Source organism: Pygocentrus nattereri, chromosome 13 (assembly GCF_015220715.1).
Source record: "Pygocentrus nattereri isolate fPygNat1 chromosome 13, fPygNat1.pri, whole genome shotgun sequence".
In the NCBI taxonomy this organism is placed as follows: Eukaryota; Metazoa; Chordata; class Actinopteri; order Characiformes; family Serrasalmidae; genus Pygocentrus; species Pygocentrus nattereri.
In genome coordinates, this window is record NC_051223.1 from 3,003,475 (window position 1) to 3,017,593 (window position 14,119).

The 14,119-nt window shown below is 39.6% G+C and overlaps 2 protein-coding genes across 3 annotated transcripts; one reads left to right on the top strand and one right to left on the bottom strand.

The window, feature by feature from the left end:
- The first annotated feature begins 224 nt into the window (after positions 1-224).
- Positions 225-13,670, top strand: LOC119265006 (C2 calcium-dependent domain-containing protein 6-like). The gene is made up of 8 exons (XM_037544251.1): positions 225-351; positions 10,847-10,898; positions 11,421-11,545; positions 12,383-12,514; positions 12,622-12,666; positions 12,754-12,822; positions 12,929-13,020; positions 13,386-13,670. Exons 3-8 carry the CDS (start codon positions 11,447-11,449, stop codon positions 13,540-13,542), a joined length of 594 nt encoding a protein of 197 aa, XP_037400148.1. The 5' UTR covers positions 225-351; positions 10,847-10,898; positions 11,421-11,446; the 3' UTR covers positions 13,543-13,670.
- Positions 1,994-6,297, bottom strand: dnah9 (dynein, axonemal, heavy chain 9). 2 transcript variants are annotated; one of them, XM_037544250.1, is made up of 9 exons: positions 6,032-6,297; positions 4,983-5,173; positions 3,286-3,478; positions 3,077-3,176; positions 2,896-2,981; positions 2,674-2,799; positions 2,423-2,572; positions 2,220-2,306; positions 1,994-2,070 (listed from the first exon to the last, which is right to left on the bottom strand). In XM_037544250.1, the coding sequence occupies exons 1-9, from the start codon at positions 6,179-6,181 to the stop codon at positions 2,056-2,058; spliced, it is 1,098 nt and encodes a 365-aa protein (XP_037400147.1). In that variant the 5' UTR covers positions 6,182-6,297; the 3' UTR covers positions 1,994-2,055. The 2 variants fall into 2 exon arrangements, with proteins under 2 accessions (XP_037400147.1, XP_037400146.1); XM_037544249.1 differs by having other exon boundaries at positions 5,828-6,297.
- Positions 13,671-14,119: the final 449 nt, after the last annotated feature.

Genomic DNA, 14,119 nt, shown 5'->3' on the forward strand with positions numbered 1-14,119 from the left:
AAACTTTTGTGAATCATGATGCTTTACCGCCATCTACTGGTGTGGCGCTATTGCGCAACAACAGAGAACCGACAGACCAAATAATAAAAAGAAATAAAAAATTAGGTGTTTTTATTTTGAAATATGTGAACAATGACTTTTGGTATAATTCTTATACGCATAAATAAATTGTACTGAGCAGTTTACAGAACACTATACGTTACTTTGAATATCCATTAGCAGAGATTGGCATTGGCATTGCAGATGGTGAAATGAAAGTCTGATCAGTAATACATACATATGTAAAATAATTCAGCTTTTGAAGATTAGTTTGAGGAAGTCTCGTACTCCAGATACGTCCATGGAAGCTTGGTGAGTAAATCTCAAATATGGGTACGTTTGTACTTTTTAGCAAAATCCTGCCATTCCCATTTCTAAGCAGTTCTTTGTATTTATAGTTTTCAGATGTTTCTCAGGTTGTGTCCCTTGCTCTGTGTCCTTGGTTTAGATTATGGATTTGTCTTTTGCCTGCCTACCTGCAGTGACCACGAGCTGTTTAGTACATGTGTTCTGCCTTTGTCTCTTGTTTACAGTTGACACTGATCTGATACCAGTATCGGAAAAAAGAATGAATCTGATCCAATCCTTTAATAAGCCTAGCTGAAACTGCACACCCTCACATTGTGTGATATCATGTTGTTAGCTGTGTAGTTCCTCCTGTAGAGTCAAGAGTTTTTAAGTAGTTATTATGATAGCCTACTTTTACTGCTTTAATTAAAAAAATGCTATGCATACTTTGTTACAACTGTACAAGTACAATAACAAGAGTAGCTGTAATTTATTACTTTCACGCTTAACCTAGCTCTAATTAATTTGAACACCCATTGTAGACAGATATTAACAAAAAAAAACATTGGTGCATTTTATGTACTTTATTTCCAGCAGGATAAAAGCTTTACTGGCTATTTCTCATCAAATAAAGTCTTTTGTTAAACCAATGGAGGCAGATGATCCGCTGTGGCGACCCCTAAAGGGAGCAGCCGAAAGAAGAAGAAGAAGAAGAAGCACTTCTATGGAAGTTTAAATATTATGTTAGTGTGAGGCTGACCAAGCTCGTGGCATGAGAAGATAATACAATGCAACTCTTTATCTCTTTTGATGGCTAATATAGCCAACTACACACTTGTAGCCTAAACTGAGCAACTACTGGAACTAGACTAAAGCATGTTAGCAACAGATTATATGGTTACACTCAAACTCTTAAATTTTTATCAAAGCCGAATACCATACATTGTATGGTAGCCTATAGTGTGCTCCAACCTTGCACATCTACAGAAGCCACCTTGGGTAATGTAGCAACTTTACAGAAATTAACATAACAGTCTATGGCCAAACAGGCGTTTTACGGTCAGTCTAGAAGCAGCCACTGCTGATTGGGTCTCGGTGTTGTCTTCAGGTTAGTTATGTACATCACTGGTGATAAACTGAAGACTCAAGGCAATTACAGATAGTAGCGGCTGTTCGGCGGGAATTGGTGGGCTAAGAAAATTAGGCAAAGCTCGGCAGAGAGTGTATGGCTTGTGATACGCCATAATACACTGGCAGTACTCACCGAAATTTCATTATCTTAAAAAAATGCAGCTTAATAAATATGCCAACTCTATTTGACTAGGTACGATAAAAAATGTGAAAAAAAAAAACATTCTGAAACTACCAAGGTGCCCTCATAGCTAGTTATGGCCATAGTCTTCCTTCATTTACATTTAAGCAAACCACCACTGCCATCCAGAGTGTTTCTGATCAGTGAAGGCACTAAAAAGTAGTAGGAAACAGTATGGGTGTTCAGACTCATCAGGATTTTTTGAGAAAAGATGTAAAAATGTTTTAGATTTCATCTACATTTATGTACAAGAAATGTACAGTGTGACATGAGATCATGACACTTGATATCCCTGTAAATGCTGGGTAATTTTTATTATATTGTTTATTTAGTATAATATAATATTATTTCATTATGGTCACAGCAAGGTCTATAACACCACCTCTAAGTCTGTTTCACTTGGGTCCACTATGAAGTCATCTCTCAAAGAGCTGTTGATGCAAAAGGAGATGCATGGCTTTTCTATAGTGTGTACTGTTTTAACTCAAATAAATAACACTAAATTGTGAAATTTGGTTAGTAGCAATCCCACTTATTTGAAAACAGCACAGGAAACATCACTGCATCCATTTAAGGTTACCTCTATTTGTTGCAAGCGCTGCAAAAATGCGTCCAATCTTGTGAACACAAGATGTGAGGGAAATTCCCAGTTCTTTGTCTTCTTACCCTGAAATATATAATTATACTATTAAGCATGCATGAAAACTTTTAGTTTTGTCAAGACAAAACTATGTGCATTCTGAAATACCAGGTAAAGTAAGAATTACTTTTCAATACATTTACCTTGAAAAATCTGTCCATAGACAGTCTGCACTGGTCAAATGTTTCTCTCAGAGTAACTAAAGTTACAATGCCTTTTCTGATCTTTCCAAGCATTTCATCCTTTTGATGAAACCCCCTCATAACTTCCTCAGGACCTAAAAAGTTCTCGGTCTAAAAAGATGTTTGTTATAGGCTCAATAAAATATCTAAATAAAATGGTCCAAATGCATCAATAAAATCTCTACATAAAACCAGCCCAAAACATGAAATACCTTAAGAATAAGCAAATTGCTGATCTCTTGTAAGATAACTATGATCCTTTCAGGGCGACAGTAGTACTCTGAGTTAGCCCAAGTTAGAGCCACTGTGTACATCACAGCCTTAATATGGGAGGGTAACTAAGGTTGAAAAAAGGAAAAACAATCATTTACAGGCTCCAACAGAACATAATATAAATTAAGTAGTAACAGACAGACATGAAATGTCACTTTTACCAAAGAATACTCCACATTTTCCATCTCATCAAGCCTCTTTTGCAATGGCGTGAGGTAAAGGATGACATTCTCAGCTTCTTTTAGCCCTGTGTAAAATGAGTAAGACAAGCCTTAGCATGATGCAAAAGTAGTAATAAATGAAATCTGATAAACCTCAGACAGGTGAGGAAAGTTTATGTGCCTTCTCTGACATCCTTGAAGATGTTTCTCAATGCTGGCCAATAGACGCTTTCTGCAGTCTCCAGGATCTCTGCCATTTTCTGCACTTTGGGGTTCATAAGCTTTAAAGAAGATCAGAACTCTTTGTAAAATCACCTTTCTGGCATTTGCCTTGAGCTTTTCTCTTTCACAGTAGCCGCTAAGCACAAAATATAAGTTTTTGATAGATACCTGCTCGTGTATACATTCCAAGTTCTTAAGTCTGTCATTCCAGAAATCAAATTCTGCTTTCGGGAGTGGGTTCAGTTCATAAAATATTGACTGAGCTGAATCTTTCTTCAGAACTTCTGATATTTGATGGGTCCAGTCAATTATAACTGTCTCAAAGGCGTGCATTAATTTGCTGTCTATGGCATCCGAGAGTCTGAAATAGATGACATTAATACATATTTTGACAATACATTAATATTTTCAATGCTTCTTAGGTCACAGTTAAAGCTTATAAAACTTATCTATAAAGACTAATAAATAAAGTAAATAGGGTCCCACCAAACTTTTGCTAAGCCCACTATCTGGCTACCTTTTTTTGTTTGTCAGGAAAACTGTTACATGATGGCTGTGCAGCACTGCTATGCCAGCATACTAACCACTATGTGTTCAAATATTCCAAGCAAGCTGGTTTTGGAGCTTGTCGAAAAAATAAAATCAGATTCTCTAAATATTTGATTCTCTCTCTCCACCCTCCTCACGTTCTGTAGCGCGTGTTTGTGCGTGTATGTCTACAGTGCATTATGAATTTAAAATGAATTTTAATTCAATAAGCCTACCCATGAACATTTAAATACACTTAATTTCATGAATTAAGAGAAAGTCAAAACAGTGCAGAACTGTTTTGCAGAGATGGGCAATACAAAAAATCATATTGTGATACTTCAAGAAATTTTTGCTTCTGTCAAGATGGAACAGAGAGAGAAAAAAAACAGAAAAACAGTAGTGCTAGATTTTCAAAAATATGTGAATACAATTTTTCTTATTGAATATTTGGTATACTATGTTGCACTAAATCCACTTAAACGGGATTAAAGTTGCTCTCTTTACAATGAAACATGCAGCTGGTCTCTGGTCTACAAGTACTGACGATAACCACGACATGCTCAAAAAAGTTTAATGTATTGTGATATAATTTATCATGACAACGATACATATACTGTACAGCCCTATTTCCTATGTTTTTAGCTAAAAAAAATATTTTAAATCTTATTAAATATTTTAGTAAAGAACGTAGGTTCCCATTAGGAAGTGACTGTCTTTATAACAAGTGAAATGCATGAAAACTGCATGACTGCATGAAATGCCTGCCTTTTATCCTGTGTGAGTTTCAAGTGTAGTTTTTCAAGAAATCCAATTCTTTTGTCGTCAACCTCTTTTTCTTCCATATTTTCCTGACTGGCTGTTAGCGGAGAGGGTCTTAGCTTAGCTTTTTGTATTTATTGGTGAGGTATCTTAACTGTCTTGTTTTTTAAATCGTGCTTCATGCGACAGACAGACTGTTTTACGGTGGGACTGCAAGATTTACTGCCTAAGCAAATTATTAAGATGTAAACAAAACGACTAAGCGCTTTAACTGAAATTCTCAGTTCTAGAAAAAAAACTTGCCGAACTAGAATTGTTCATTACGGTGATGATGGCAGCCAGGCGCCCAAAGAGTTTAAGGGCTCCAGAAGCTACTTCATGTAAAACTATGGAAGCCAATTTCCGCCACTTGAAAGAAAAAAAAACATAGCATGTCATATTTATGATAAAATGTTGTTAAAACCAAATACTTGCAGTATGTCCACTTGTTGATTAACTATCAGTGCTCTACTAAGCATCAGTTTAAATGGGAACAAGATGACACATGATGCCCAAACCCCACTCTATACACTGACCTGCACACAGGACTTGTACCTTCAAGAACCTCAGCATTTTCAGGCAACGGCAGTACTGTCCTTCCTCCGATGAGACCTCCCAACACAGAGGCCTCGTTCTTTAGCTTGTGAGTTTGCTGAATAACATCCTCGCTCACCACCTTAGGCCATTCCTTCATGTTGTCTTTGTTTGTGAGCAAGGGATAAATAACCTGTAAAGAAGATGGAGTGAAAATACACATTTTGTTCAATTATAGGGAAATTCCATCAGTTTTCAAGATTTCTGAATAACTCAGTTCTTGGGATGTAGGCCTAAACGGTCCCTCGGAGTGATCTGACTTTCACTTAAACTTACAGACTCTTAGGTTATTTCTTTACAGTAGTGGTGATATGAACCAGAGGTAATAATGTCTACCACACAAACACAACTATTTTATTTAATATCCAAAACTACTAGTAAACCTGTCTGGGTTTTTATATGTAATGCTGATACTGGTAAAAGTCATATAACCCATCTGAAAAAATATATTTTCTTTAGGAACTTTTTTTTTGCCACTGTGTGCTCATCCTCAATGAATGGACTAAATCACATTTTAATACAAAACTGTCATAAACCAGACAGCAATAATGACTGTATTAGGAGCTTTTAGAGCTGGACGTCTTGTTCCCACCACCACCACTGTCAACAATTCTGAATCAATAGCTAGTTAGGTTTCTCTAGAACTGACCATTTCACATCAAACCACCCTGAATCAATTTGTTTGCGCCATATCCATTTAACTGTGTAGGTTTTATTTTCGGCGGAGTTCCTCTTCAAATTACTTTCAGCTAACTAGCATTGGTGCTAGCAAGCACTCCTAACGAACCTCCTCAATGACTGCAATCGCTACATCCACACTCGCAGACGAAGCAGGAAGGTCTCGCACATACAGATTTCGCATATTGTCATCTTTGATGACTTCTTTGTCTCTCTTCAGAAAGGAAACGGCCTTGTTCTTCAGCGTTGTAGGGATGGTGAGGCTAGCAACAAGCTGGGAAGCGGCGTTCCGCGAGATAATAAGATTACTCACGTCGGCTTGGTCAAAAAAATTCCCGACGAGTTTATGGTTCTCTTTGACCGCGAGAAATTCTCGCCATTTATCCTGTGTGAGTTTCAGCGAATTCAAAGTGTAGTTTTTCAAGAAATCCATTCTTTTGTCGTCTGCTTCCTTCTCTTCCATACTTTCCCGGCCGGTTGTTCGCGGAGCGGCCTTAGCTTAGCCCCCTTCACCCGTGAGGTACTTTAACGGTTTTAACCGCCTGTTTAGATTCGAATTTTTAAACAGAGCCTCGCGCGGCAGACACGCTGTTTCGCGGGGGGACTGCAAGGGCGGTGCTTCCACCAGATCACCGTCACTGCTGATGATATAGAATTCGGTTTAAGGGGGAATTGTTTTCCTATGTTTACCTTCTGCCTAAGTAAATCGTTTAGATGTAAACAAAATGATTGAAAACCGTCTATAATTCTCTGTTCTAGAAAAAAAAAACTACGAATTCTAAATTCTAGTCTCTCACTATCTTCAAACGCAGACTGAAGGCCGTCTCTTTACACAGCACTTAAATGAGCATTGAATTATAAGCTGCACTTATATATTATACTTTATTGTATTGCACTGTGTATTGTAGTTTACTGTATTGTTGAATGCGCTGTGTGTTGTAGTTTATTGTTGAATGCATTATGTATTGTAGTTTATTGTGGAATGCGCTGTGTATTGTAGTTTATTGTTGAATGCGCTGTGTATTGTAGTTTATTGTTGAATGCGCTGTGTATTGTAGTTTATTGTTGAATGCGCTGCGTATTGTAGTTTATTGTTGAATGCGCTGTGTATTGTAGTTTATTGTTGAATACGCTGTGTATTGTAGTTTATTGTGGAATGCGCTGTGTATTGTAGTTTATTGTTGAATGCGCTGTGTATTGTAGTTTATTGTGGAATGCGCTGTGTATTGTAGTTTATTGTTGAATGCGCTGTGTATTGTAGTTTATTGTGGAAGGCGCTGTGTATTGTAGTTTATTGTGGAATGCGCTGTGTATTGTAGTTTATTGTTGAATGCGCTGTGTGTTGTAGTTTATTGTTGAATGCGCTGTGTATTGTAGTTTATTGTTGAATGCGCTGTGTGTTGTAGTTTATTGTTGAATGCGCTGTGTATTGTAGTTTATTGTGGAATGCGCTGTGTATTGTAGTTTATTGTGGAATGCGCTGTGTGTTGTAGTTTATTGTTGAATGCGCTGTGTGTTGTAGTTTATTGTTGAATACGCTGTGTATTGTAGTTTATTGTTGAATGCGCTGTGTATTGTAGTTTATTGTTGAATGCGCTGTGTGTTGTAGTTTATTGTTGAATACGCTGTGTATTGTAGTTTATTGTTGAATGCGCTGTGTGTTGTAGTTTATTGTTGAATGCGCTGTGTGTTGTAGTTTACTGTATTGTAGTTTACTGTATTGCAGGGCACAGAGTTCTGTGTTCAACTCTATTCCTTTTCTCTCTGTATCTACAGGGACTCTGTTTCTATCAGTATCTGAGCTCAGGACCGTCTTTCTCTCTCTAACCTGTTGGTAACTAGCAGAGACACTTTCTCTAGACAGACTGAGCTCTTCTTTAAGTCGCTCTGGATAAGAGCGTCTGCTAAATGCTGTAAATGTAAATGTGATTGTTCACAGTGGTGGTGATAGGAACCAGACGTCCAAAGAGTTTAAAGCCTCCAGAAGCTATTTTACATAAAACTATGGAAGCCAAATTTCCAAATTTGAAAGAAAAAAACATGCAGGTTAGCATGTTACACTGTTCTTTGTGAGGGGACAGGCAGTGAACCCACCTGTGAAGAAGGAATCTGTCCTGCATAAACTCTTTTATTTTAATATAGTCTGGGTGCCTGTGGTCTTATTATACCAACACTGTTTTCCTGACCTTCATTATGTAGATATGACTGGACTGGTCATCATTATCTTGTGTTCGGCCAGTAAGGAATGTTTTTGAAAATAGGTCAGTATTTCATTGGTCACTAGACGGCGATGTTGCTCTTTAGTGTTTTTACCACTGGTACAAAAAAAACCCCAAACGCTTTTCTGTGATTTAGAGTCTCAAAGATGATCAGAAAAACTGCTGAACAAAGAAGCTGCAGCTCATTTCAATAAAATAAAACCCATCAATGTTGTCAGTCTGCTGGCGCTGTTCAGTTTCAGTGTATTGTGTATGATAGGATGATCTCATACAAATAAATAACTATTAATAATGTTGATAGAAGCGAAGGAATCAGATCAGATCACACCCCATTACAACTTCTCACTGTATCAGAAATAAGTTTAAGTTACACTGTTTTGATCCCACAACCGGGGAAATTCCATCTCCGCATTTAACCCATCCATGCAAGTGAAACACCACACACACACTAGGGGGCAGTGAGCACACTTTCCCGGAGCGGTGGGCAGCCCTATCCACGGCGCCCGGGGAGCAATTGGGGGTTAGGTGTCTTGCTCAAGGACACCTCAGTCATGGACTGTCGGTGCTGGGGATTGAACCGGCAACCTTCCGGTCACAGGGCCAGTTCCCTGACCTCCAGCCCACGACTGCCCACTAACTAACAACTACTACTACTACTACTAAATATGTACAGTTATTAATGCCAAGTGGTCCGGATAATCCTCGCCAAGGACCCTGATGGGCGTGTCAGCGCCCCCCTCTGAGCAGGAGTGGACACAGCTTAGCCAGACGTTTGATGGCTGGTTGGATGAGGGGAGCTGGCCTGCTCGGGTTCCAGCTGTTGCTCAGCAATGCAGTTTATTCGTTTTACGTTTTTTAAATGAAAACTTTGTTGTTCGCTCGCCGAAGCTCTTTTTTCCCAGTTTGGAAACCCGCCAACACCTGGCAGCGCCAGCGAAAGGTCACGTCACTGAAGCGATTGCGTCACGGAGCCCCTCCAGTGTGACGTCATACTCCGAACTACCCGCTGAGCTTCCATTCCATTTACTTCCAAAGTAAAATGTTTATTTAGGTCTAGACTAAGCATCTCAGCAGAAAGCTAATAGACTAACAGGGTAGTCTAGTAATAGTGAGCATTAGACTTTACTGAAGAATTCACTGTAAACCTTACAGAAGTAAAGAACATGATGCTGGACTGTCTGTTCACAAGTTCACTTGAAATGTCTGCGCTTTTATAGATCTGGCTAAAGTGCGAGTTAAACTCGGTGTGAGATGTGAATGTAAACCACTGCAGGTTTGGTGCTGACATAACATTGAAGCCCTAACAGAACTGAACATGAACATGAAGTTCTCACTTTATAATCACTGAGAACTTCTTCACTGTGCACTGCTGTTTAATTAAATGTGTAGTCTTTGACCTGAAATTTCCTAAAATTCCCCCAAATAATCTGGAGCAGATGCAGGATGACAAGGAGTTCAGAGATCTGGAAGAGGCAGTACGACAGCTTGAGCGAGAGATTCAGGGATTCAGGCAGACAAGGAACGAGCTGAAAAGAGAGCTGAAGACACTGAATTGCAGGCATGGAGATGAAGATATCGAACACCAGACAGACAGAGAAGGAGTGGAACAGAGAAAAGCAGAAGGAGGACGTGAGGGCACGTGAGACGGAGGAACAAAGGGCCGACATCTGTACAGTAGTTGTCGCCACTGTAGTGAAGAGAGACATGGAAGAAAAGAAAGAAAAACAGGATGATGGGAAGATAACTGCAGTCAGTGAGCAGCAGGAAGGGATGAAAGAGAAGAAGAGTGAGGAAGAGCTGGTCCCAGAATTGGAGAAGCAGAGAGAGGAGGAGTGGCTGGAAGAGGACAGAGAGAGACAGGAGGCAGTAGAGAGCAGAAAAGAAGTTATCATTGAGATGGAGAACCTGGAGGTGAGACTCGAGCCCACATACTAATTGAGCCTGTAGACAGAGAATGGAGGGGGAAGGTGGTCGGGGTTAAAACAGCGAGCCTCATTCACCAACTGTTCTTCATAAGAAATGTCTATGCCTATGCAGAATTACTGTAGATTCCGACATTCACTGATCTGTTTTTATTAGGGATTCATTCTTAGGTAATCAGAATCTACTCACACTCAAGAACAGAAAGGTGCGAACAGTCTTTAAGAACACGTCATAAATCTGAGGTAGACGTTCTCTTAGGACCTTTCTCAAGAGCAAAGGACAGGAAAAAACTTAGGACGATAGTGGTCAACGAGGCCCAGTGTCTCCGGCTTAGTTAACCCCTAAAATCCCAGGCTTAGTACATACTAAGGCCTATTAGTCAGTAGCTACAGGTATAATACAGGTATTGAGCTGTTTTTAGGATATAGAAGTGTGTAATAAAAGTTTGGACCCTGGCCATTTAAGGGGTGAATCACTTTCAAACCTGTAATTATGATTCAGTAACTACTACAAATTTTTCAGTAAATCCTTTTTTATGGATCCACAAAGTGCCGTCATATCACCATTTGAACCAACATACTGAAACCAAGACAAAGTCGTATATCCCAGCGGCTGACGAAGTCTGGATGGTTGTTTAGATGCACAGAATTGTAGAACTCGTTCTGTTTCGTTGTGTTGAATAACTGTGTGGGCAGCGCGGTTGATTATACACTATGTACGCTTGTTCAAGCTGTGGAAGTGAAGCTTGAGGAGAAGACCCCACCTCGTCCAATGGTGTCACTCGGAGCTCCGGTTTGTCTTCTGAATTTTATAAGCCTAATAAATAGATTAACATATCTTTAATTATCTCTTTATTTCAGCGTTTTACACCTAGGCTCTCTTACCGTCTACATCGTGGGATCCTATGAAGTGTAAAGTCATCTTAATCGTGAATATATTAGGGATGGATGAAAATGGGTGTCTTTATGCTTTTCTTCCTTCCACAGACTGGGGTCCTGACTGTACACATACGAAGCTGCAGAGACTTCAGTAAAACCAGTATCCTTAAAGTTTTTTCCAGTGTTGTTTATTCTCAGTTGTGTAGGTGGGGAGACGAAAGCTCTGTAGACACTACCTGGATTTAAACATCAACAACTTTATTTCAAATGAATAAAATAGTGTTAAAGCCCTGTGAGAGTCCCGAAGGCCGAAATGTGGGAACTAACTTTTTTTAAACTGCCTCTGCTCTCATATGGTGAATGTACGCACACACACACATCCATACATTCCCAGAAGGAAACATCTGGAAAAGCTTATTCTAACGCAATCAGGTACCCCCGGCAAACATTAGCTCCCTCTCTTGAAGGAGGGGGCGAGAGAGGCCCTCAACAGAACACACACACATTAACAGAGAGCCTAACAACAAATATAAAAAAATATAAAGAAAAACATGAACATAACAATATAACAAATACAAGATGAGTGTAAATACACCTCACCAGTCTCATAATCAGTTGATTTTGTCTGCTTGGATCAATTGTGCTGGTTGTGGTCTGGCTGTTTCCCTGACCCCTGCACCAGCTCGTATACAGAAAGGCTGTCAGTGTATGGTGAGGATCACTGTTGGTGATATGGTGAAGTGCTCCATGCTGCGGCCCTTTGAAGAGAACATGACCTTCAATGAAGCGAAACACTTCTCCATACAGGTTAGTATTATTGATCAGTGTCTGCTTCTTGTGTACAAGAAACTCAGAAATCAGTGCAATCAGAAGCCTTTGCCTTTTCAAAACTGGAAATATGCAAACAAAATTAGAATTAAAATACTTTGAAATGCTTCATATTTTAAAAATATAACATTTTATTAGCAAACTAATCCATCTGTTAAACAAGACTGCAGATACAGCTTCTGTCTTACTAGCTAGTGATTTAAAAGCTACACAGTTGGAAACTGGAAACAACAACAAAGAAAGTCAATACACCGAGTTTCTAAACCCAACTTTATAGCTGGACAAAGAAATTATTTACAAATTGCAATCTACATGGTTCAGCACTGCAAAGCTCATGTGTGGTACATCTTGGGGGCAGTCATAGGCTGGAGGTTAGGGATCCAGCCTCGTGACCGGAAGGTCGCCGGTTCGATCCCCAGAGCCGACAGCACATGACTGAGGTGTCCTTGAGCAAGACACCTAAACTCCAACTGGATTGGGCTGCCCACCTCTCCGGGCAAGTGTGCTCACTGCCCCCTAAGTGTGTGTGTGCTCACTAGTGTGTATGTGGTGTTTCACTTCACGGATGGGTTAAACGCGGAGGTGAAATTTCCCCGTTGTGGGACTAATAAGGGTCTCTTAATCTTATTTTAACTTAGGTGACAATAATGTTAATTACCACAGTGATTGTGCAGAAGATAATATGTTTAAATTTGCATTATCATCCAAGCTGAGTAAATAGCTGCACAGATGAGAAGAAACTTCACGGATGAGAAGAACTGCTTCGCCAAAATCACTGAAATCCTTCTTGCCTCTCCCGACTGCTTGTGTTTGCAGATCCAAAACGAAGAGGCTCTCGGGGTCAAGAAGTCCAGTTCAGTGATGGTGGAATTAATCTCTTTCGATGGTCACCCAGCTGTCTCCAGACTCATCGGCAGCACCACCATCAAGCTGCAGGAAGTCCTTTATGTGAGACATACCCTCGTTCACACACCTGTAGAAAGTTTTCTTTTCAGCCACTCAGTGTCTCTGACTACCAGTAACGACAACAACGTGATTCTTTTTTTTTCCAACAGAAATCATCGGTTACCCAGCAGATGGATCTGAGGCTTGGACACCAAGTAAGCCTTGCCATCAAATTATTATATTATATTGTTTTCAGTTTATGTGTAAGAGAAAGAGATGCATATTGATTTTTATATTTACAGAAAGTGTGTAAATTAGACGCAGACCTAATGTTTACATACGGATCCCTCGGCTACGGATACTCTCACCAGGTTGGTGTTCAGAACCGATAAAGATTGTACTGATATCTATAGAAATGCGGTGGCCGTGTTGTTGCTTATAATAAAAAACAGATGCATTGTTTTTCTCTCACTACAGATGAAACATCCTGGAAGGACGATGGAGAATCTGGTGAAGGAGTCCCTCTTTCTCCGCTGCCCACCTCCTGAGAACAGAAGAGATCCACACTAGTGAGACATACAGACATATAAGCATTTATAATATGGAAATTACTAAATAGATTTTTTCAGCTCTAAATTTCAGGTGGATGAGCCACGCCCATCGCTTGAGTTGTGTGTCACTATTCTGTGGAATAATCTTTCACCATTATGTTGCTTGGCATCCATAACCTGCTGTTAACCATTAGTATATTTTATCATATTGCATGTTGCTGTTTTTCGCTGCAGTATGACTGTTACATGTGGCCACTTATTTTACAGAACATTGAAAGATTTGACACTATCAGCAATGTTAGCACTTATTTTCACATATTTTCTTTCATGTTTGACCGATATTTCCAAAAAAATTGACATATTTCTTTCTCTCTCTCTGTCAGTAATGTGGTGACCCCTTTCAGACCATCCTCAGGCAACATCATGTCGTCTTTGATGCAGCAAGGCGCACAGAGAGACAGAGAGAGCAGGATATCTGCTGGAGTAATGGACTGCATGGAGAGGAGAGGCAGGTCAGTGTCAAGCTTCATCAAGGCCTAAGCTGAGGCTAGCATGGAGAAGCCACATAAAGAACTTGGTCTAGGCCGGGGCAAATTATGTAGTGATTCTGTGAAGTAATTCACACCACATAAATGCTGTTTTGCTCAGTGTGAACAGGGCAGAAAGGAACAGCACATAAACAAATGTTATATGGCAGTATATTTACTATGCAGGTGGGTTGATTTTGCAAGAACTTTGCATTATTTCTCCTCCAATGAAAAAGCGCAAATAAATGAAATAGTTCTATGTAGTTGGTAACATTATATAATCAAATCTGATATTCCTGACCACACAGAAAAAGCCCAGTCATCACCAATGAAACAAACATCCGTTTAGAGTGTTTATCACTGATACATGTCAAAAATAAAGTCTGCAGAATATTAAAGTAACGAGTAGCCAAATCACAGTGAGGTCACACAAATTTGACCATAATCCAATATTCTTTTCTTTTCATCTTTTTTTATGTTATGATATCCGGTGTCGACCAGAGGAGGATGGGTTCCCCTTGCTGCTTTCAGGGAGTTTTTCCTTGCCACTGGCTTGCTCATTTGGGGCTTGGACCTGGATTTTAAACTAT

Coding starts and splice junctions, on each gene's coding strand:
- dnah9 (XM_037544249.1), bottom strand. CDS start 6,181: ATGGAAGAGAAGGAAGCAGACGACAAAAGAATGGATTTCTTGAAAAAC. Junction 2,982..3,076: donor CTTCAAGGATGTCAGAGAAG/GCACATAAACTT, acceptor CATTTTACACAG/GGCTAAAAGAAGCTGAGAAT. Junction 2,573..2,673: donor GCAATTTGCTTATTCTTAAG/GTATTTCATGTT, acceptor ACATCTTTTTAG/ACCGAGAACTTTTTAGGTCC.
- LOC119265006 (XM_037544251.1), top strand. CDS start 11,447: ATGGTGAGGATCACTGTTGGTGATATGGTGAAGTGCTCCATGCTGCGG. Junction 11,546..12,382: donor CGAAACACTTCTCCATACAG/GTTAGTATTATT, acceptor TTGTGTTTGCAG/ATCCAAAACGAAGAGGCTCT. Junction 12,667..12,753: donor ATCTGAGGCTTGGACACCAA/GTAAGCCTTGCC, acceptor TTATATTTACAG/AAAGTGTGTAAATTAGACGC.